General features: G+C 40.2%; 2 protein-coding genes across 11 annotated transcripts in view; one reads left to right on the top strand and one right to left on the bottom strand.

Annotated features, from left to right (window-relative positions):
• TP53BP1 (tumor protein p53 binding protein 1) overlaps positions 1-424 on the top strand; it is a 92,413-nt gene extending 91,989 nt beyond the window's left edge. For all 10 annotated transcript variants that reach the window (XM_058541408.1, XM_058541411.1, XM_058541410.1 and 7 more), the window contains one exon: positions 74-424. In XM_058541408.1, coding sequence (XP_058397391.1) covers positions 74-261 — 188 coding nt within the window. In that variant the 3' untranslated portion in view covers positions 262-424. The remainder of the gene's footprint in view (positions 1-73) is intronic.
• Positions 425-1,494: 1,070 nt separating this feature from the next.
• TUBGCP4 (tubulin gamma complex component 4) overlaps positions 1,495-24,314 on the bottom strand; it is a 36,288-nt gene continuing 13,468 nt past the window's right edge. Inside the window, exons 7-18 of the mRNA XM_058541402.1 lie at positions 22,175-22,376; positions 19,412-19,577; positions 18,815-18,939; positions 11,779-11,829; positions 11,264-11,369; positions 9,775-9,882; positions 8,875-9,013; positions 6,327-6,504; positions 5,633-5,767; positions 3,830-3,946; positions 3,085-3,224; positions 1,495-2,404 (exon numbers count right to left, since the gene is read on the bottom strand). Of these exons, the coding sequence (XP_058397385.1) occupies positions 2,392-2,404; positions 3,085-3,224; positions 3,830-3,946; positions 5,633-5,767; positions 6,327-6,504; positions 8,875-9,013; positions 9,775-9,882; positions 11,264-11,369; positions 11,779-11,829; positions 18,815-18,939; positions 19,412-19,577; positions 22,175-22,376 (1,480 nt within the window). The 3' untranslated portion in view covers positions 1,495-2,391. The remainder of the gene's footprint in view (positions 2,405-3,084; positions 3,225-3,829; positions 3,947-5,632; positions 5,768-6,326; positions 6,505-8,874; positions 9,014-9,774; positions 9,883-11,263; positions 11,370-11,778; positions 11,830-18,814; positions 18,940-19,411; positions 19,578-22,174; positions 22,377-24,314) is intronic.

The following is a 24,314-nucleotide window of genomic DNA, read 5'->3' as shown; positions in this document are numbered from 1 at the left end:
AGAAGGCACATCTTTTTAATGGAGGGCTAAATTGAGTCTCCTTTCCTCGTTCACCTTCCCCTACTTCCTGCAGATATTGCTTTAGGGGTATTTGATGTGGTGGTGACGGACCCCTCGTGCCCAGCCTCGGTGCTGAAGTGTGCTGAAGCATTGCAGCTGCCTGTGGTGTCACAAGAGTGGGTGATCCAGTGCCTCATTGTTGGGCAGAGAATTGGATTCAAGCAGCATCCAAAATATAAACACGATTATGTTTCTCACTAAGGATACTTGGTCTTACTGGTTTTATTCCCTGCCGTTGTGGAGATTGTTTTAACCAGGTTTTAAATGTGTCTTGTGTGTAACTAGATTCCTTGCATGGATCTTGTATATAGTTTTATTTGCTGGACTTTTATGATAAAATAAACGTTGACTCTCTTTGGTTGTAGTAACTGGGATTTCTTCATCAATTTCTTTGAGCTTAATCTCAGAACAAATAGCAAGGCAAACATACTACCTTTTCTGTGGTTTTCAATAGGATTGTTCATTATAGGACAGCTAGCCAAGGAAAATAACAAAGAGTGAATTTTAAAGTTTTCTGTGGCAGCACTGTCAAAATATCCTGGGTTGTCTAAAATTTAATACTTCCCAAAACCTGATTTTACAGTTAGCAAATATTAACCAGATTAATAGTTGTGCCAAAAGTTGAGTGGAATTAGGCAAAGCTCTAAGTTTCCTGGCAATTAAAAAAAAAATCTGTCTCTTTAGAGTTGGGCTCACGAACAGCTGACCTGTGGGTACTGTGCTCTCTCAGAGCTAAAAGGGAAAAGGACCATTTGCTGTGAATGGGCCGTGACTGTAAGCGTGATGGGATGACTTTCCGCAAGGGTAAACATGAGAAACACAGTGATAACACTTGGAAATGTTAGAAGCTCTACCAGAGGCCCAAAATTTTATAACTATTATTGTTGTCACAGTTGTTGGAAGCTATTCCTTTCCTGCACCTAAGCATCATCCCTGTTGATGTCCTCTCATTTGCTAAAGGAGGGGTTAAAAATTTTTTTCTGGGCCGGCCCCGTGGCTTAGTGGTTAAGTGCGCGTGCTCCGCTGCTGGCGGCCCGGGTTCGGATCCCGGGGGCGCACCGACGCGCCGCTTCTCCGGCCATGCTGGGGCCGTGTCCCACATACAGCAACTGGAAGGATGTGCAGCTATGACATACAACTATCTACTGGGGCTTTGGGGGGAAAATAAATAAATAAAACCTTTAAAAAAAAAATTTTTTTTTTCTGCCAAACAGTAAATACTTTAGGCTTTGTGGGCCATTTGGTGTGTCAAAACCACTCACCTCTGCCATGATAGCATGAAAGCAACCTTAGACAATAGGTAAACAAATGAGTGTGGCTATGTTCCAATAAAACTTTATTTACAAAAACAGATGGCAGGCCATAGTTTGCTAACCTCTGCTCCAGAGGCAGCAGTGGAAGGGATCATCTTTAGCTGACAACTGCAGGGAATTAGGGTATGTATTATGTGGCAGAAGATGTAGAGATGAGGACCAGAATGCTGCATTCTTTCTCAGTTTGGAGGGAGTTGTTGTTCAATGAATATTGATTTTAGTTCATACTGATGTGAACATTAATGATTACCAGTGATGGTTGGGCCAGATTAGGAGACCCTCAACTCCTGTGGTTCTTCTAAGAGAGGATAATTGGACCTGCAATTTTTTTTATAAGGACCTTTTTCTTTGTAAAGAGGAAAAATACTTTAAAGACATTATCAATAGCTAGAATTAACCTTTTTACCAATGTGAAATAATTGGAAGTTATTGGTAAAATTCTTTAGATTCAGTTTTGAAGATCCTTAAGGATGGAAGACTCTCAATTTCAATTTTCTGAAGGAGGAAAGAGGGTCTGTGGGGCGAGGGGAAGCCTATCTTACCTGATGCCTTTCTTGCTCAGTGGTAACATCCAGCAGTGGACCTATTTATAAATAAAACTCCTTTTTCACATGAGCCATAAAATAGTTAACTTTCTCATCTATCTTACTTACTGCTTTGTCTCTCACAGCTTGCCTAGGCACACAGTAGGTGCTCAATAAATGAACGTATCCAACAGATGTTCTCGATGTAACGATCTTGTGGTCAGCAGAGGGAGAGCTGATGCTCCGCTTCTTCCTTGGTGGGCGAGTTAAGAACTCGCCTAAGGTGGGCAGATCCTTCCACATGGGAACAATGGGAAGGATTTGTACCCATGGATGTTCAGTAGTTGCTTCTAGGAGGAAAGGTAGAGCCCTCTCAGTAGACTGCAGACATTTGGTGAGTGGCTAGAGAATGAGATGTTTGTTTTGAATCTTCTGTTACAGACTTGGGAACACGGTGGGATTGACTGTTATTTCAGTTTGTGAACCAGAAATTTTCACATCCCGAAACTACAAAAGAAAAAAAGAGCCTCATCAAATAAGCTTTCCCAAGATTTTCTTCAAAGAAATATGAATCAGGGCAATCTGTGATCTAGATAATGTCATCTTAAAACTCAAAAGTTCTTTGACTCTTCTGCTAAAATTGTTTACTTAGGAAAATATCTGCTTGAGGATATTTTAGAGAGAGAAGAACAATAAAGTGCTTTTTTGAATGGGACAGACCTCTGAGAGAAGCCACTACCACTGAATCGCACTATTAGATTAAAAAAAAGTTTAAAGTTAGAAGGGGTGGTCCCCTACTTTCACAGACACAGCAGCTGGGAGCCAGTGAGACAGGATGCCTCCGTAGGCTGCATAGCTAGTTAATGTCAGAGCTGGGAACCGAAGCCACGCTGCCTCTCAGCATAGCAATACACAACCTAGCCAAGAACTTAAAACCTATCTCAGCATCAGGAGTTTTAGTATTTTACTATGATGATGACTTTTACTGGGAAATAATCTTCATTAAAATTATTAAAGATGATCAGATACAGCTCTTTATCTCTCTGAGCTTTAGTTTCCTTGTTTATAAAATGAGGGTATTTGGACTAGGTGATGGCTAAAGACACCTCCTAGCTCTAGAATTCTACAACTCATTAAAAAGCTACACATACACGCAGTCCACTGAGTTCCCCAAGGGTTGTTCCTACCTGCCCAGAGTTCCACCAGCCTGGGTGTAATATTTGTTATAATCTAGTCGTAATAGCAGTTGAGCCAAATCCGAGTTGATCTGATGATTCCGAACACTGGAGAGAATCTTGAATAGGAGTGAAGACTGGCGGCTAAAGCCCTGCAGAGAGAAGGACTCAAGCTGTCTTTCCTTTTAGACTCACCAGCTATCCCTGTGGAGTGAAGGGGGCAGGGGGCATTCCTTGGAAAAGCCTTGCTCAAAAATTCTATAGCACCAGCTGACGTTCCCATATTCCCATTTCTGTTAGCTCCTGAAATTACTTGAGTCCATAGACTGCATGGCTTCCTATGAAAGTACTCTCTAATTCTCAGTAGGAATTTAGCAGCTGGTTTCAAATTAATATATTCTATAAATCATGTGCTGGGGTTGGGGAGAGCCTATGTGTTTTTGTGACATGCAGCTAATTATAATCTCAGTGAAATAGGGGGTTAGTTCAAGGAAGTGAAGAGAAAGCCAGTGTATATTTGGTGGGCTGAATAAACTACTCAAGCCTGAACTGTTTGTGAACACTGAGGCGGCACATAATTATCTGCTTCACAATCAACTGACACCAACATTTTTATCTTTGTATCTTGTTACTTCTGTGTGTATGTATTGGGGAAATGCTTTATTGACTCAGAGGGAAAGATCACAATTCCCCACTGGCAAAACCACCTCTATCCTTTGGACAAGGCTGCATACTTCCAACGGCCAGGCAGACTCACCTTCACCAGGATGCTCAGCTGGGCAGCCCCACGCTCATCCAGTGGGCCCAGGTTCTGACTGACAAGTGAGCAAAAGCTGTGACAGAGATCTAGGATTTCATTCAGGCAGTGAAACACCTACCCAGGAAACAGAGTTGGCATTAGGAAAAGAAGGTATATCTGTGAAATTAAAGCTTTGGGAAAATCTAAGAACTAACTTATTCCCCTTCTCCCACATCTGACCTCAGGAGCAACAATGCCACATGCAAGTCCTGCCAGCCCCTCAAAATGTAACATGTGTAAAGCATTTTCCCTTCCTGGCAAAAATGCTATCACTCTCTTAGTCACCCTGGCACAAAACCTCCCCTCGAGCCACATTAAACTAGTCACCAAGTGGGCTCCTGCCTTGAGCTTTGCTCTCAATGTTGTTCCCTGTGCCCAGGATACTCTGCTCCTTGATGCCAGTTCAAGTCCTACTCTATCAAGGGGGTGCTCCCTTCCCCACCATAGCCTTTAGTGACCCCCTGCTTCTCTCGCCTGTACGTTATCTGTATTGTTCATGTGGCATTTGTTCAGGTCACCTGTGTTTTACGGATCTGTGTATGTGTGTATGTCTTGTTTCTCCAACTAGATTGTGAGCTCCTTAAGGGCAGAGCCATGATTTATACCTCTTTGTATCCCCAGTGCCTTGCATACTGTAAGCACTCAATAAATATTTAATGATGACCATTTGCTCTGATATTCTGTTTTTCCCCAAGGATGCACTCATGCCACACAAGGAGTCTATCTGTCACAGTGGTTCTTGGTTGTTTTCAATTCACAGAACCCTTTGGAGTGGCATCTATATAACTCAGCTCACCCAAATACCAGAACAAACGTGAGGTCTGTAGCGCTTGTGGTGTGGCACAACTGAGAAATAAAAACTAGCTGACATCAGAGATAAAGTACAACTGTTATATTAGAAACTACATGGGCCGGCCCCATGGCTTAGCGGTTAAGTGCGCGTGCTCCGCTGCTGGCAGCCCGGGTTCAGATCCCGGGCGCACACCGATGCACCGCTTCTCTGGCCATGCTGAGGCCGTGTCCCACATACAGCAACTAGAAGGATGTGCAGCTGTGACATACAACTATCTACTGGGGCTTTGGGGGAAAAATAAATAAATAAAATTATAAAAAAAAGAAACTACAAGGTGTCATTTCAATCTTCCTGCCTTTTATCTTGGAATTAGAACCAACTTGTGAGCTTTGAAAAATACTGATGCCTGAGTTCCACTCCAGGGATTCACATTTAAGTGCTCTGGGTCCTAGATTTTTACAGCTCCCAGATGATTCCGACGACGAGCCAAGGTTGAGAATAACTTCCCTGAAGGAGATATACATCCGTACATATGTACATACATACATACATAGACACACACATACATGGAGGGAGACACTACTTCAGGGGTCTGTGAAAACTTTCAAACAACTGGATGATCCTGATCCAAAAGATTTCTAAGGAAGTAAATGCCATATGCTTTTCATTGGTCTTTCTGTGCTGTCAGAAAGGTTTTTAAAAATTTCTTTAAATTCTTCTGAGAGTTAAGTACATATTCTTTCATCTATAGCTGCTCACCACATCCTATGATATAATATTTCAGAAATTCAAAGACATTTATGTTCCCTTTTAACATTCCCTTTTAGTTTTGCTTTGTGAGTTGTTAAAAATGTTGAAAAATGGAGACTGAACAATTGTTTAATGATAGTTCCATATCCTGGGAACTCAGAGGCCTAAGGGAGCAGTCAGGCTAGAAGCAGTGTGAGGAAACCACCAGTCCTACTTACAGGTTTCAACAGGATAAAGGACTGAGCCAGCAAATTGCTCAGGAAGTGGTCATGAGCCAGTCGGATGCTTTCAAAGTCTCGGGTAGAATTGATTTGATGAAGCAGCTGTGAGAATTGTGACTCCAGCACATCTACCTGACAGACAGGTAAAATCAAACATAATTTTAGCACCTTGCATATTCTAAGCACTCAACAATATTAAGATGCCAAGGACAGGATGAAATAAAAATTCTTTGCCCCTACTCATCTTCCTCCTGTCCAAGCCACTCTAAGGCTGACCAAAGACACCCTTATGTTGCCTAGCCTTGTAGAAAGTTATCTGACTAGTTCCTAACAACCTCCACTGCCTTGGCAGACCCCCCTCCCCCTGCCCCAACCCAATCCCCTCTGCTGACTGACTTGGTTAAGTCCTATAGGATTCCAGAAGTACAGCAAACGATAAAAATAAGGGTCAGGTCAACAAAAGTTAAATAATGCATTGCTGATAAGGACCCTAACTCCTCATTATCCTTCATCCATTTATTTCCACTTTCCTCTAAAATGCCCCCAAGAAACATGCCCAGTGATATAAGTGCATTTTCTCAAACCCCAGTGTTTCATCAAATGTAGGACTGCAGCCCCTCTTCAGTAACTCTTGCCAACCTCCTGGACTTCTTTTCATACCCCTTCCTTCTACTCATCCCTTGGCACAGACCTGGAGATAGTACTGGAGATTATCCACCAAGAATGCCATGTGATTTCTTAGGCGCCACTTGACTGCGTCAGTCTGGTTGGACTTGAGGTGCTTGCGCTGCATCTGGAGGGCCCAGCAGTGCTGCAGTTCAGCTTGTACCCGGCGCACACTCAGTAAGTACTTGAAAACAACGTTGTACCTAGGACATAAACATCAGGCTATCTGAGATAAAAACTTCATTCCCCACCGCACCCACATGACAGACCCTAGGACTTTGTGCCACCTACTCCTCCCCAAAAACACAGGAAGGAAATAAGAATGGCTAGAGATGTGGACAAATAAACCGTGGTTTATTTTATATGATGGAATATTACATAGCTGTCAAAATTAATGAACTTCAGCTATACAACACAATTACTCCTAGCAAAATGATTTTGAATGAAAAAGGAAAATCTCAAAAGATTACATATAGCCTAATACCCGTTTTTATAATGCTTAAAACAACTAAATAGAAAAAAGTATACTTTTTTGGGAAAATACATAGATGTTATAAAACTACATATAAAAAGGATAGAAAACATGGAATTTAGGATAGTGGTCACCTTGGGTTGGGAGAGGCAAGGCAGCAGAACTGGGAAAGAACATAGGTAGATGGACATTACTGTCAGTGTTCTAGTTTTTGTGCTGGGAAGTGGTTTTATGGTGTGTGCATGTGAGTGTGTGTAAGAAGGAAGGAAGGAGGGTCTTGCATGGACCCATAATAAGAATGTGTTAGGAATCAAGGATTTTGGTTAATCTGATTCTCTGTCCTGAAGCCCAAAAAAGAGAAAATACAATTGAGGGCTCCCCTCACTGAGATCAACCTCCCAACTAGCTCAGGCACTAGCTGCCTAATGCTGAGCCCCCGTACCGAGAAGACAAATGGGAAGAGCAACAGATTCCCGGTGGAACACGGTACATTTACCTGTTCTTAGGCAGGCTTGCAGAAGACAATCCGATTCCATTTGGTTTTAAAAATTACCTACTTCTAATGGAACAACATATTGAAAATAGAACACCTTCTTTAGATTCTGATTTGAACAAACCCAACCATAAAAAAAATTTTTTAAGATAATAGGGGAAATTTTAATGTGGACTGGATATTAAATAATATGGAATTATTATTAATTTTATTGAGTGTGATAATGGCATTATAGTTATGTTAAACCCATGCCTTTTTTTAATTGCATAGTGATGGAGTGAAATGACATGTCTGGGATTTGCTTTAAAAGGCTCTAACAAAAAAAGAAAGATGAAACAAGTAGCATAATGTTGATGCTTATTGAAGCTGGATAATGCATACATAAGAGTTCATTGTAGTCCACATCAGAGTTCAGTGTAGTCCACACTTTTATTTTTATTTGGAAATTTTCCTAATAAAAAGTTTTGAAAAATACTTCTGAGCTTGATTTCTTCAAGGGTGTTAAGAGCATATCAAGGGAGGAGGTGAGTGGACTATCTGCCTGTGGGACGCTGGGAGCTATGGCACTTTAGAGGCTCTTTGGACAAGGTCTGCAGAGCTTACTTAGGTGAGCTGTGGGCTCTGAACCTGCCACAGAATCTTCTTCCTGAACCTGCCTGTCTTTTCCAGTTTATGCCTAGCCTGTCATACCCTAACCTTCTCTACCCCAAAAAAGCAGAGAAGGTTGTGAACAGGAACAGGAAGGAAAAGGGGCCCTTCTGTTCATTTGTTTCCCTTTTCTCCATGCGTCTAGCCTGAGCAGGACAGCTTCCCTCCTCCTGTCATGCCAGGGGCCAGGGCCCGAACCTGTAATACGATTTGGAAAGTCCATGAAATGGATTTTGAGGTGGTGATGGATTTCCAAGGCCACCACCAGCCAAGTATGCTTCCCCTGCCTCCTTTCCTTAGTGCTCTAGTTCCCTTGTGGTTTGGGGACATCAGTTCCTGATGGGGCCAAGCAACAGCACTTGGCAGGCTCTTGGGATAAAGACCAAAGCTGATCCAAGAGAGTCTTTTACCACCTTGGTCCAGCTCCTTTATTCCACCCACTAGCTTGGCTCCCCCATTGCCTCTCCCTGGGGGTAAGGAGGTGATCTTCTCCCCAGTGGCTAAAGTCTACAGCAAACACTTGGGCTTGGAGAGTCTTCCCAAGTAAATCAGCAAAAACTTACAAGAGTTAGGGAGGAACCTTGTCAGTCTGATAGAATTATCAAGGGCCAGACTCACAATATGGTGCCTGAGACTGCATTTTCCAGAGGTCACAAACTGGCAGCCTATAAACTGTTTGTTATTTTCAGATTAAAAAAACAAACAAACTGATGGTTTTAAGGATTTGACCCTCCTGTTCATTCCAGCATCCACCACCCCCTATCGTCTCCATCTTCAGCTTTACTTATCAATGTTTTCTGCCTAGCCCCTAAAGTCATTTGAGTTTGCAACCTCCGATTCATAGACCATTAAAAACTAGTTAAGTGGCTTTTTTGCTCCCACCAATCCTATTCCTGCTAATTTCTTTCACTGGAAGTAAGGTGTGTAATATTTACTTGTGAGAAACTCAGAAATACTCACTTTTCCAGGACAGCAGGGGTGAAGAGAATGTGTAGTGGCCACTGCACTTTGTAGGAAAGACCTAGGGCCGCCCAGCCAGATGCAGGGCCTTCCCGGGGAGAAGTTTCCCGAGAAGGCCCTTCTCTTGCCTGAGTAGCATCTGTAAGAGAAAAGATGATCTGGCTTATCTAGAACCAGAGCTTCACAAGAATAACATTGATGAAGTGAGGGCTCACGTGACCCTGCAGTGTCAGAAGCATGAAGGGGACACAAGGGGGACTTGCAGGAGGCAAGGAAACTTCTCTGTGAGGCTCTCTTCGGAGGTCTTTCAGAGATCCTTTTCTCAGCCTTAAAATCTGGTGGCTGGAAATAAACAGAGACCATTCCAGCAGGATGACAAAAACAAAAACAAAAACCATGGGGCTGGCCCCGTGGCTTAGCGGTTAAGTGCACGCGCTCCACTATGGCTGCTCGGGTTCGGATCCCGGGCGCACCGACGCACCGCTTCTCCGGCCATGCTGAGGCCGCGTCCCACATACAGCAACTAGAAGGATGTGCAACTATGACATACAGCTATCTACTGGGGCTTTGGGGGGAAAAAAAAAGGAGGAGGATTGGCAATAGATGTTAGCTCAGAGCTGGTCTTCCTCAGCAAAAAGAGGAGGATTAGCATGGATGTTAACTCAGGGCTGATCTGCCTCACACACACACACACACACACAAAAATAAATAAATAAATAAATAAAACAAAAACCATGGCCTGGGCATCTCACTTAGCCTCTCTGGACTTTTCTCCCGTATAAAATTAGGGACAAGACTAGGTGATTTCTACAGTCCAAAATAATATGGTTTCTGTGGAGGCAGATGGAAGAACAGATGACGACCAAGAGGAGCAGAAAGGTAGAAGAAAGAGTGGCAAACCTTTATGCTCCTTTCCATGATACTCAATTGTCAAGTGCAACAAAGGGAGAAGGTTGTCATCGTCTAGCAACACTTTGTGTGCTGACTGTTGGAAGGCCACATTCACATCTGCAAGAAAGAACACATGGGTTGACAAGAATGCTTTGCTACAGAACAAACCCAGACTCCTCTGGCTTCCCACTTCTCCCTCAGCCTGCCTAACCCTAACAGCAGGACGCAGGAGACATTGGTTGCTTTTGCCTGGCTAGCATGCATTCCTCCTTCTCTTGCTGCTAAAAGCACCCTAATTTTCCTTGGAGTATTACCCCTGCCCAGTACAATCCACGTAGTTCCAGTGGGGTTGACAGAATCTGATCCTAGGGGTAGGCAGGTGACCTAGGCATGATCAAGTAGAATGTAATACCCTTCCATGTTACACTATTTTGTTTAGGCATATAAACATGACATGACTCAAGCTAGGCCAATCCAGGGGCTCTATTCAGACTCTGAAAGAGTGCAGCTCTTTTTTTCACGATAAACAGGGACTTAGTAGGACGTGAGCTTGGTTGGAGGCCATCTCCTGTCTGCGAAGAAAGCCAGAGGTGAAAGATGGAATGACACCAAGTCCTGAGGGCACCATGTGAGCCACTGGATCAAACTTTGCCTAAAGCTATCATATCTATGACCTTTTTTCAGTTATGAGAATCAATAAATTCTTTTTTCTTCTTTGCTTAAGTGAGTTTGAATTGGGTTTTCTGATGTTTGCAACCAAAAAAGTCCTATGTAAGTATAGTGGACATCTATTGTTTTACAAAGCTAGAAAAATGGTAACCCTTTCCCGCGCCCCCCACCCCATTTTCTTTTTTTTGACTCTGATCCTTACCCCACTCTGCTCATGTAGTTTGAATGGGAATGGTCATCAACTGGTCAAGGGTGAACATTTTATTGAAGTGGGCATATCTTAGTGTCAGACCTCTTTGATCTATCCCAATATGTGATCTGGGCTGGGCTAATCAAAACCCTTTCCCTAGAACTCTTCAACTTGCTACCAGAGAGACTGGGTTTGGCTCCTCCAGTAGACACTGTGAGGCGTGTTCCTGGGAGCTGTTGGTGGCTATGGGACCAGATGGGACTGTAAAGCCATCAAAGAGCATACAAAAGCATAGTTCAGGTTAGGTTTCCATCATTCACAACCTAAAGAGTTCTAATACAGTAAGTGGCAAGTGGCAGTAAGTCCCAATATGTCCCATATATGGCTATAATCTGATGAGATAAAATACCTGGTTTGAAGGCCTGCACCAACTCTTCCAGGAAGGGTCACAAACCAAGATGCTGCTCCTAATGACCTCAGCATGAAGCCTACCTGAAAGGGCCTTCCATCTTTGGAAACACTGCTCTGTAACTCACCAGGCAGCTCTTACGTGGAACTGGCCTAAATGGTTCAAAAGCAGCCAAGAAATACCCTACAACTTCAGTAAGCTGGTAATTTGCAGGCCGACAAGGCAATTACCATGTTCGGTTACTGCAGTGGGTGGTGTTTTTAACATGTGTTGAGCTGTGTCAATGAAGGCTTGAAACAGTTCTCCACGTCCCAGAAGGTAAAAGTCTTTAATGATCTGTGGAAAGAATTTCAATTTATAATTCAGTAATCCAGCAGGGCCAGGAGCTCCTCACTATCCTAAGAGAATTACACATGTAATTTCCAGTCTCATCAGTTTGAGCCCAACCCACAAAAGGATACAGGCTTTTGGCATTTCAAAGGGGCATACTTAGCAATTCCTCAAGGCAAGATAAATGGTGTGTCTTTGGTATCATTTATTCAATGAAAACACAATTATATTATGCCAGAATAAAATAAACACCCAAAGCTTTGTCCTATAGTAGATTTGTAGCATTAGGTAGTTTGCCCTCTTGGGTGAGGACATATGAGGCCTCTGGAAGTCTGGGTATAGGCAACCAGTGCTCTCAGGAGAGGCTGGCCTACCAGCATCATTTTAAGAGTTAAAAAAACAGCTAATCTATTACCTTCAGCTGACCCAGTAAATCTGACTCTTCTACCATCAGCTTCCACAGATGCTGTGAAAAGAACCAACAAAACAGGGACAAAATTTCATTACAATGAAAACTCCTGCAAAGAATGGGCCTGCACAAATCCAGCAACATATTGAGAAAAGAATATACTTACCATGACCAAGTTGGATAATCCCAGGAATGAAAGGATAGTTTAACAGTAAAAAAAAATGTATGAGATGGAAATGTTCTGGAATTAGTGATGATGGTTGCACAATACTGTGAATATACCAAAAACCAATGAGTTGTACACTATTTTAAATGGCTCAAATAATGAATTTTGTTATGTGAATTTTATCTCGATAAAGAATAAAAAATTTTAAATATGAATGTAATTTACTACATTAAAGACTAAAAGAGAAAAACCATATGATCACCTCAATAGATGCAGAAAAAGCATTTGACAAAACTCAACATCCATTCATGATTTTAAAAACGCAAGCAAGCAAACAAGGAATAGAAAGAAACTTCTTTATTCTGATAAAAGGGTGTATACCAAAACCCCATAGCAAACAAAGAATTTAATGGTGAAATATTAGAAGAAATACCTTTAACGTCATTCATCATTGTATGAAAGACTTTGTCAATACAATAAGAAAAACTTTTTAAATTATATACAATGGTCCCCCCTTATCCACAGGGATATGTTGCAAGACCCCCTGTGGATGCCTGAAGCCACGGATAGTACTGAACCCTATATATACTACGTTTTTTCCTATACATACATACCTATGATAAAGTTTAATTTATAAATTAGGCATGGTAAGAGATTAACAATAATAATTAAATATAACAATATACTGTAATAAAAGTTACTGTAGATCTTAGCAACCTCAGCATATGATTTTTTTCTTTCCTTATTAAGTAGAGAACTTTCACCTTTTCACTTAAAGGAAGCACTTTATGGCTTCTCTTTGGCATATCCAAATTGACAGCATCACCGTACTCTTGCACTCTGGGGTCATTAATAAGTAAAATAAGGGTTACTTGAACACAAGCAATGCAATACCATAACAATTGATCTGATAACCGAGATGGTTGCTAAGTGACTAACGGTTGGGTAATGTATACAGTGTAGACACACTGGACAAAGGGATGATTCACATCCTGGGTGGAGGAAAAACCACAAGGAGATATCACCTGTTAGAATGTCTGTCATAAAAAAAGAGATAACAAGTGTTGGTAAGGATGTAATAAAAGGAAACCTTTGTGAACTGTTGGTGGGAATGTAAATTGGTGCAGCCACTATGGAAAACAGTATGCAAGTTCCTCAAAAAATTAAAAATAGAACTACCATGTGATCAAGCAATTCCACTTCTGGGTGTATACCCAAAGGAAATAAAAACAGGTAAACGAAGAGATACATGCACTCCCATGTTTCTTGCAGCATTATTCACAATAGCCAAGATATGGAAACAACCTATGTTGCCATCAACAAATGAATGGATAATGAAGATGTGGTATATACAATGGAATATTCAGCCCTGAGAAAGAAGGAAATCCTGCCATTTGTGACAACACAGATGGACCTTGAGAACATTCTGCTAAGTGAGATAGGTCAAACAGAGAAAGACAAGTACTGTATGATATCACTTATTTGTGTAATCTAAAAAAGCCAAACTCATAAAAACAGAGAGTAAAATGGTAGTTACCACAGGCTAGAGGGTAGGGGAATAGGAGAGACGTTGTTTAATGGTACAAACTTGCAACTAGTAGATAAAGAAGTCCTGGAGATCTAATGCACAGCATAGTGAATATGGACAACAATATTGTATTATAAACATCCAACTTGCTAAGAGACTAGATCGTAATTATTCCCACCAAACGAAAGAAATGATAATGTGACGTGATAGAGATGCTAACTATTGGTACAACGATAATCACATTACAATATATAAATGTATCAAATCAACATGTTTTACACCTTAAATTTAAGTGACGTTAGGGGCTGGCCTGGCAGTGTAGCAGTTAAGTTCCCACGCTCCACTTCGGCGGCCCAGGGTTCACAGGTTTGGATCCTGGGCACGGACCTACGCACCGCTTATCAAGCCGTGCTGTGGCGGCATCCCATATAAAGTAAAGGAGGATGGGCATGGATGTTGGCCCAGGGCCAATCTTCCTGGGCAAAAAGAGGAGGATTGGCAACAGATGTTAGCTCAGGGCTAATCTTCCTCAAAAAAAAAGATGATGTTATGTGTCAAATATATTTCAATAAAAAATAAATAAAAACCCATGTATCAAGATAAAAAAGATAAAAAATGAAAACACATGTAATAAAGATGTTTAAAAAAATTGTATGTGCAGGATACATCGCGAAGAGTGGTATTTCAGGGAATGGATGTGATAGCTCTTCTGTCGTGCATTTAGAGAAGTGTTTATAAAAACTTGTAATAAGGATGTTTATAAAAGTGGTACCTGCTTGCTACAAAGAGAAGAGTGTTTTTTAAGTGAAGAGATGTGTTTGCCATTCTGTAATACATTTAGAGAAATGTTTAAAAAAACATATATTGGGCCGGCCCCGTGGCTTAGCTGTTAAGTGTGTCCGCTCCGCTACTGGCGACCTGGGTTCGGATCCCGGGCATGCACTGATGCACCGCTTCTCCGGCCATGCTGAGGCCGCGTCCCACATACAGCAAATATAAAGATGTGCAACTATGACATACAACTATCTACTGGGGCTTTGGGGGGGCGGGGAAAGGAGGAGGATTGGCATGGATGTTAGCTCAGGGTTGATCTGCCTCACACACACAAAAAATAATAAATAAATAAATAAATAAACATGTATTAACGATGGTTATGAGTGTTCTGTGCAAGCTAAAAAAAAAGGAATAAACTATTGATACATGTGACATGGATTAATCTCACAATAATTATGCTGAGTAAAAGAAGTCTGACCCACCTCCTCCCCAAAAAGAATACATACTGTATGATTCCATTTATATAAAATCTAGAAAATGAAAACTAATCTATAGAGACAGAAAGCAGAACAGCAGTTGCTTGGGGATAGGGAGGGTAAGAATCGGGGGATAAAAGCCCATAGAAGGGCTGAAAATGAAGGACGGAAGAAGATACGTCAGGTAAACATGACCCAAAAGAAAGCTGGACAGTGATCTTAATAATTAAAAAAATAGAATTTAATTAAAAGTATATATACATATATAAATATATATCATTAAGTGATAAAGAGGACATTATGTATACATAAAAGGAGAAACAGAATATACGCTCATTATAAATATGCACATGCCTGACATATAACCTGAAAATGAGGAATTAGAACATGCACAGAACTCCAGACTCAACACAGAAAATACATTCTCTGGGCAGACGCAGGACAGTTAAAAACAAAAAACAGACCCTATATTAGTCCATAAAGGAAGCCTCAATAAATTCCAAAGGACCGTTATACAGACTATGTTCTCCAACTATGCTGCAATAAAATTAAAACTTAATTCCTTGGGTTAAAAAGAAAATCATAAAGAAAACTAAGAATTGTTTAGAACAGAATGATAATGAAGACAACACATGCCAAAGACTTGTGGGACAGAGTCAAAGCAATATGTAAAGTTTTATATATATGTCTTAGGAAACAAAGGTTGAAAACAGAAGAGTCAAGCTTTCAACCACGAAACTGGAAAAGAGTAACAGAGAAAACTCAAAGAAACAAGAAGGAAGAAAAATAGTAAAGATAAATGCAGATATCAATGAAATAGAGAAAAAATAAAGAAGATTAATAAAAACAAAAGCTGGTTCTTTGAAAAGACTAATAAGACTAAACAATAAAAAAGATTAAAATAAATAAAATACAAAATAAAACATAAATAGCTACGGACAAGCAGAGATTTTTAAAAAATTATATCTAGATGAAATGGATACCAAAATGGGTACAAGAAGAAATAAATGTCTTGAATAGATTAACAGGTTTTAAATATGTTGAACTGGTGAAGATTTCCCCTCCTAAAAAAACCTAGCTTAGATGATTTTTCAGGTAAATTCAATCAAAATTGCAGTAACAATTCCTGTCTTATATCAATTGTTCTAAAAACAGAGTAAGAGTGATAGATACCTAGCTCATTTTATGAGGCTTATATATCTTTATTCCACAACCACATAAGAAAAATACAGGAAGAGAAAAGTAGAGTCTTATTTCACTAGTAAATAAAGATGCAAAAATACTCAATATTGTATTTGCTAACCAAATCCAGTACAGTATATGTATTAAAAAATAAAACACCATGTTCAAGTATGGTTTATCTCAGGAAGACTCACCATCTGAAAATCTAACCACGAATTTACCATATGAATAGTCTACAGGAGAAAAAGAACCCAGAGCAAGAAACTGTACCTTAATTGATATAGCAAAAGCAGTTGACAAATTGAACATCTATTTATGATAAAAACTCATAGCAAGCTAGGAAGAGAAGATAACTTTTTTAACTTAATAAACTTATGTGCCAAAAGCCTACAGCAAATATTATAGTAATAGAGGAACTTTAGATGCATTATCTTTAAGAGCCAACAAATCAAGGATGCCCATTATCGCCTCTACTGTTTAACACAGTTTATATCAACTATTACCCCGATGTTTAATGCAGTATAGAGATCCTAGCCAAGACTGTAAGAGAAAAAAAAAGCAAAAGTTTAAAAATTGGAAGGAAAGTTATAAAACTTTCATTTTTTGCAAATGATATGATCATTACTTAGAAAAATCAATAGAATCAACAAACTATTAAAACTAATAAAAGACCAACAAGTTGCCACGTATAAGATTAACCTATGAAAATTAATACCACCATTTCTTTATATAAGCAGAAACCAACTAAAGATAAAATAATAAAAACTATTACATATCTAGGAATTAATTTTTAAAGTCTTTTCGTTGAAGTACTAAAATACATACAAAAAAGTATACAGATCATAAGTTTACAGCTTGAAGAATTTTCACAAATTGAACACACCTGTATGACCAGCACTCTGAAAGCCCCACTCATGCCCTTTCCATTGACCAAGGGCAAATATTATCCTGACATCTAACACCAGATTAGTTCTGCCTGTTTTTGAACTTTATATAAGTAGATTCATATAGTATGTATACTTGTTTACAATATAAAAAAGGAGAGAGAGGTCAAAAAGGGGATGAGTGTGATATGTATTTACAAGACACTCCCCCTTTGGTCTTCTGGGTACACTGTATTTCTTTTCATTACTATAAGCTGTTATTACTGTTATAATAATACCTTTCAAAAAAGTCTGTTAGCTACAACTCTAAAAAACTTCAAAGTCTGACCTTTAATCCTTTGTCTATCATTTTTACAAACTGGAAATATAATTTGTAGCAATATATGCATTTCAAAATTTCATAAGAAAAAAATTTAAAATCTTATATTATTTATTCAATAAAATTTTGCTTTCCTCCACTAATTACATTTTTGAAAGAGTTATCACAAAAATGATAAAAGAACAGAAACAGATTCAATAAAGTAAGATGAAAGGAATTGAAGACACCAGCCCCTTCCTCGGCGATAGACGGAGGAGAGGCAGCTTCCTGAAATTTTGAAAGGACAGAAACATGCATTCTAGATGGTTTAGACATTTACTTACCCATAAAAAATAAAATCAAGTGATACCTCGAGGTCACCTTAAGATCTAATATTCTATGTCTACATCACAGCTCTGTCTCCAATGCCTAGGAATTTTTGAGACAGTGACCAGAAAAGCAAATCATATTCATGATAGATTACTGTGCTTCTAACGTGCAGATATCTGATGCTAAGCTTCCGAGCAGTTCTAGATGCTGACCCTAGTTCACCCGGCTATGCTTCAAAATCACCTGCGGAGGTTTGTTTATCGGTTGGCTGGTACAAATACAAGTGCTACTCTCTCCTGACCTACGAATCAGAAGCTCTGGAGGTAAGGAACTGGTGCAAGTGCCTGCTTTAAGATTCCCCCAAGCGATTCTATGCATGGCCAGAGTTGAAAACCACTAACGTAGTTAACAACACAGTTGACTAAAGATCTCATTTCAAGTTAGCACACACCTGTGAGCCAAATTTTATTAGGAGCCACAGAACATATACCCATTTGAAAAATTATTGGTCACAATTTAAGTTGGTGGATGAAGCACAATTCACTTAAGAACACTGAAGTAGGAATCAGAAGACCTGTTTCTGACCTCACCTTTGTTACTTACTGTGCAACACTGCACAAGTTAGCTGAGTATTCTTTTTCATTTATAGGAATGGAAAAATAATACTTGTTCTGCCTTTCTCATAAGAATATCATATCCATAAATGAAAGAAGTAATAAAGCCATTCTAAAATGTAAGGCACTAAATTTAGTCAAAGTTAGTTGATTCCTGGGCCGGCCTGTGGCTTAGCGGTTAAGTGCTTGCGCTCCACTGCTGGCGGCCCGGGGTTCGGATCCTGGGCGTGCACCGACGCACCGCTTCTCTGGCCATGCTGAGGCCATGTCCCACATACAGCAACTAGAAGGATGTGCAGCTATGACATACAACTATCTACTGGGGCTTTGGGGGAAAAAATAAAAAAATAATAAAAAAAAAGGGCTAATCCTAAATGCACACTTAAAAATGGTTTCAAAGTTAAATTAAAAAAAAGATATAAAAAAACTAAATAAAAAACTAAATAAAAAAATATTAGTTGAGTCCTTGGAGTTATTGCTAACTATATAGACAGACTCAAAATGCTGACTGTCTGAAATGAAACTAAGACCTCCCTTTATTCAACTAACTAATTAACTAACTAGCTAACTAGCAAACTCCTCTCAGGTGTGAAAAGGTAAAGGCAGTTCTGCCTCTATTATTAAAAACAGATAGAATGCTTTTCTTTTCTACTCCTTGCCCTTCAACTCTCTCAAACAATTCCCTCCAAGCTAAGTTCTAACCACATCAAGAAGAAATAAAAGTCAAATACTCAATTTCTGGGGAACCAGTCCATTTTCCCTCTAAGAAAATATACTACGAAACACAAACCTCAGCCACAGTACTACGAATACGATCCACCACCTGCTCAAAATCCACCAGGCTGAAGAGCGGCTGCTGCTTGAGACGATGCAGCTCTGCAGCAAAAGTGTCCTCCTGGTTTTTCAAAATGGACCCTGCGAAAAGAAAGCACTGTCAAAGGAAGACAGAGAACAAGCAAGACAGGCAAGGTTTTCTAATCCTGGTGGTACGGCTCCTTCACCTACTTCTCAGGCGAGCGCGGCATGGTTGTGCTGAAATCTCAGTACATAAATATTACTTGCCACTCACTCTGACCAGGCATTCCTTGGGGCCACACAATATCAAGTAAGAAGGGCCCTTTGTTGAGGATGGGGTCCACTGGGCAAGGAGATTCCTACCTTTTCTTTTTCTTTTTTTTTTAATAATTTTATTTATTTATTTTTTTCCCCCCAAAGCCCCAGCAGATATTTGCATGCCATAGCTGCACATCCTTCCAGCTGGTGTACGTGGGACGCGGCCTCAGCATGGCCGGAGAAGCGGCGCATCGGTGTGCGCCTGGGATCCGAACCCGGGCCGCCAGCAGCTGAGCACGCGCACCCAACCGCCAAGCCACGGGGCTGGCCCTACCTTTTCTAGTCAAGTTCACATTTTGATTTTCAAACATCTGGACAGATTCTCCAACAAACAGGATTTTTTCAGCAACCCTCACTGGAATGTAGGACGGCAAAACCTCCACTCGCAGGGAAAACTGCTTTAGAGACGGTGCCAGCATGTTCTCTTCCTCTATCAGGCGCTAGCCAAGGAAATAATCCGTATCAGAGATGATGTATGAAGTAAGAAAGGGAAAACAAGAAAACATCCCGTAACTCAACCAAACCCATGAGTTATATTTTCCAGAAGCAGGGACTTTAAATCTTAAATTGCATAATTCTTCAATTACTAGTGTTAGAGAGATGTATTCCATTTTCAGGCAGCAGGACAGCATGGTGGAAATAGTTTTTTAACATTAGGGTTTTAGTCCTCTCTCTGCTTTTACTACTGTGTAAAAACTTGTAGATCTGGAACTCCGTTTCCTTACTTGTACCATGGGATAATTGGTCTTTATTTTTTCCAGGTCTGCATGTCGATGATTTTATTATCTTGTGTATATGCCTGCTGTGCCCAGCTCTTTACACTAGCCCAAGTCATTTAGCCAAGTGGTTCTCAAAGTGCGGCTCCTGGACCAGCAGCATCAGCCTCACTTGGGAACTTGTTAGAAATGCAAATTTTCAAGCCCTTCCTCAGATCTATAGAAAATATGGGGGATGAGGCCCAGCAATCCATGTTTTAACAAGCTCTCCAAGTGATTCTGATACACACTAACCTAGCCCATTAAGCCCCAGACGCCCACCACTCAACCACTTGGGCCTCTCCCATTCCCTGACTTGCTTCTGATTTGACCCTTATCTTGCCCCAACCCAGAACTCCGGGCTCCATGATCCTGACTTTGATCTCTGCTGTTTGCCCTTTTTGTTGGGCTTCAGTGCTGGTGTTCCTCAGGGCACTATCCCAGACCCTCTTTTCCTCTTGCTCTCCACACTCTTCTTAGACCATCACATCTTCTGTGTCTGAACTGATCATCGTAACAGATATTTTTAATCTTTTTACATCACAGGACTATCTGCAATTACAAAAGCTATGGACCCTCCAGACAAATATACAAACATACATTTCACAGTACTTCCTGAAGCCATCACCCATGGACCCCAGATTAAAAACTCCTATATGCGATGACTCCTAAATCTTTATCTTTAAGCTAGATTGCTCTCATGAGCTCTAGGCTCAGCCCACTGGACATTTCCTACAAGAACCTCAAACTCAACATGTCCAAAATTAGACCCATCTTCTTTCCCCCAATGCCAGCGATACACATTCCTTATCCTCACTACTTGCCTAGCTGCTGAAGGCAGAAACTTCAGTATCGTCCTTGATTCTTCCCTCTGGACCCATATCCAATCAATCACTAAGGCCGACTTATTCCAGCTCCTAAATCTCTCTCAACCCTCTTTATTCTTCTCCATATGTACTGTTACCACTCTCGGCTTAGGCCACTGTAGTTTTTTGTCTAATTGTCACTGACATTCTCCTAACTGACCTGCCATTAATCTTGATTTTTAAAAAATGATTCCTCATGCAGTATCCAGAGTGATCTATCATAAGTCTGATTGTGTTAACCTCGCCTAAAATTCTTCACTGGCTCCCAGCTCTTTTCAAGTTCAAGTTCAAATTCCTTCCCATTGTTTACAAGGGCTTTCACGATCTTACCCCTGCTTAACTCAACAGCTTCACTGATTGCCACTTCCCCATCCCTTCCTCTGGCCCTTGTACTTTTTTTTTTAAATACTTTTATTTATTTATTTATTTATTTTCCCCCCAAAGCCCCAGTAGATAGTTGTATGTCATAGTTGCACATCCTTCTAGTTGCCGTATGTGGGACACAGCCTCAGCATGGCCGGAGAAGCGGTGCGTCGGTGCATGCCCGGGATCCGAACCCGGGCCGCCACCAGCAGAGCGTGCGCACTTAACCGCTAAGCCACGGGGCCAGCCCAGTCCCTTGTACTTTATATTTCAGGTTTTACTGCACCATTTCAACTGACTTACTAATGGTTCCTCAAACAAGCCACATCCTTCATGGCCTCTGTACTTTACACACATCTTTCCCTCTACCTGGAACATTTCTTGACTTCTCCTCCAAAACTGCAATTTAGATATACATTCCACTGAAAAGCTTTCTCTAGTTACTCTAAGACCATGTTCTGAGAACACTCATTCTTACTCTTTCCAGAGCACTTAGTATATGTAATGTCACTGTTTACTTTTCTATCTCTTCCACTAAATTATAAGCTCTTTAAGGGCAGGAACTACTACATTTTATTTGTCTATGTATTTGTGGCACCCAGAACAGTGCCTGGCACATAACAGGCATTAAGTAAAATGTAACAGGATAAACGAATGGATGAATGGATGGACAGATGAATAAGGATAACACAGGACTTTGGGGAGTCTAATCAAAATTCCAAACTGCATTTAAAAGCTACAGGGTAGCTACAAGACTACCTTAGGAGACAAGAGTTAAATTATTAACCTCTTAAATGCATATATTGGAAAAAGGGGAAACGAAAGGAATCTCACAAATATATTTTCTATTTTGTAGTCTCACATTACGTTAGGTATTAAGTTTAAGTTAAGTATTAAGCTAAGATAAAGCCACGTGTTTACATCCAAAGAATTTATGGAAAGTACCCTGGTTACAATGAGCTGGCAAAGGGGGGGTGTCACCCAAAGATCATTTTGCTGTAGACTTTTCTGACTCCCGGCAGGAGTATGCTAGGCTTCTTGCTGTGCTCTCACCAAGTCCTGGAGTTCTCTCAGTTGTTTTCCTGTCAGTCCCCCAATGCCCAGATCCTCCTCATCCTCTTCTGGTTGGGCACTGACATTACCAGAAGATGGACCCTGTTTGACAAAGAACTCTTCATGCTGGTCCAAGAGGAGTCCATGTAGCATCCAGGCTGAGAGCTGCTTATACATGACCCCATGACACACGGCCAGGATTCTGAGTGGAGAGGAAAGCAGGAGCCTTAGAAGTCCACTTAGAGAACACTAAACCCCGCAATGGCACAGAGGGCAGGCTTTAAACCACTACAGGATAAATAGAGGCCTTCGAGTTTGATGAGTCAAAAGCGAAATGACCAATTAAGCTAAAAATAATTGTGCTATTTTAATCTAAATGTTTGTGGATGGACTAAGTGATTAAATTTCTAAATTTGTAGCCCACATAACTGAAGTCTGAAATGTTCAGTAAATGTTCTGATAGTTTTTTAGAAGAGGCACATTTTCTTTCCTCTTTTGTGTAAAGTTTCAAAGTGATGATTCCTGTTTAAATGGACTCTCTTTTTGGCAAACACAGTATTAAATTTATTGTATTTCTGTTGGAATCACATAGGGAGAATAGATTCAATATCTGAGAGGTCTGAAAAAAGTATTATCCAACAAAAGGCAGAAACTAAAACAAAATGCTGAAAGGCTGTTGGAGAATGAGATATTCACGTGGTCTCAAAGGATCACCCCCTCAGATAACATACTAATTATAAAGGGGAAAATGTCCCTCTAAAATGGAGAGAACTGGCGGAAAATACTATACCAAGTGATCAAACTTTACAACACTAGTACTGGGACAAACCTTCTTTCTGTGCCTTCTAATGTGATGCAACAGGAAATAATATGACCTACGTAGTATTCTTACCAAAAATGTTTAACCTGAATCTAATCATGAGGAAATAATCAGAAAAATCCAGATTGTGGAACATTCTACAAGACAACTGGTTAGGACTCTTAAAATGTCAATGTTATCAAAGATTAAAAAAAAAAAGGCAAGGAAGGGGACTGTTCCAAATTAGAAGAGACTAAAAAGACATGACAACCAAATGCAATATGGAAACACTGATTGGATCCTGGATTGCAAAAAAGAACAGCTATAAAGGCCTTTTGGGGACAACAGGAGAAATTCAGATATATTTTGGATATAATATTGTTGAATTAATGTTAACTTTCTTGAGCGTAATATGGTATTGAGGTTATATCAAGGGAAGACTTTTTCTAAAGAGATACAAGCATTATGATATCTATGACTACTTTCAAATGATTCAGCAAAAAAACTGTAGTGTACATGCATGTGTGTGTATTTACATATACTCTAACATATATATTTCATGGTTCAAATAGAAGGAGAAAGAAAGAAAAATATAAATGTGGCAAAATGTTAACAACTGGTGAAACTAAAGGATATACAGGTGTTTATTGCACAGGTGTTATTGTTCTTTCAACTTTTTTGTAGATTTGAAATTTTTCTTTTTTTTTTTTTTGCGAGGAAGATCAGCCCTGAGCTAACATCCATGCCAATCCTCCTCTTTTTGCTGAGGAAGACTGGCCCTGGGCTAACATCCGTGCCCATCTTCCTCCACTTTATATGGGATGCCGCCACAGCATGGCCTGACAAGCGGTGCATCGGTGCACGCCCAGGATACGAACCCGGGCCACCAGCAGCAGAGGGCGTGCACTTAACCGCTAGGCCATGGGGCTGGCCCCCAGATTTGAAATTTTTCAAAATAACTTGAGAAAAAGAAACCACAAGAGTTTGAGTCTGCTATTTGTAGTATGCTAACTGAATAGACTCTCTCTTAAAAAAAAATCAAATGGGAAGCCATTTACATTTTGCACATCTGAGCATATGATCTGTAAAACGTGGTTCCTGCAAATATATAACAAACTTGTATATATCATATTATCTATATAATATTTTATATTCTGTGCATAAAACTATATATATTTATATAGAGAGAAACTGTAGAGGATATACACCAAAAGTTAAATTGGGTATCTCAAGGGATTGAGATTTGAGGTGGTTTCTATTACTTCTCTGTGATTGTCTGTATTTTCCACAATCAAAATGCATTTCTTTATTAAAAAAAAGCACACAGTAATAGAGAATTAA

The sequence above is a fragment of the Diceros bicornis genome, chromosome 5 (genome assembly GCF_020826845.1).
Source record: "Diceros bicornis minor isolate mBicDic1 chromosome 5, mDicBic1.mat.cur, whole genome shotgun sequence".
Lineage (NCBI taxonomy): Eukaryota > Metazoa > Chordata > Mammalia > Perissodactyla > Rhinocerotidae > Diceros > Diceros bicornis.
This window is presented reverse-complemented; position numbering and strand designations above follow the sequence as displayed.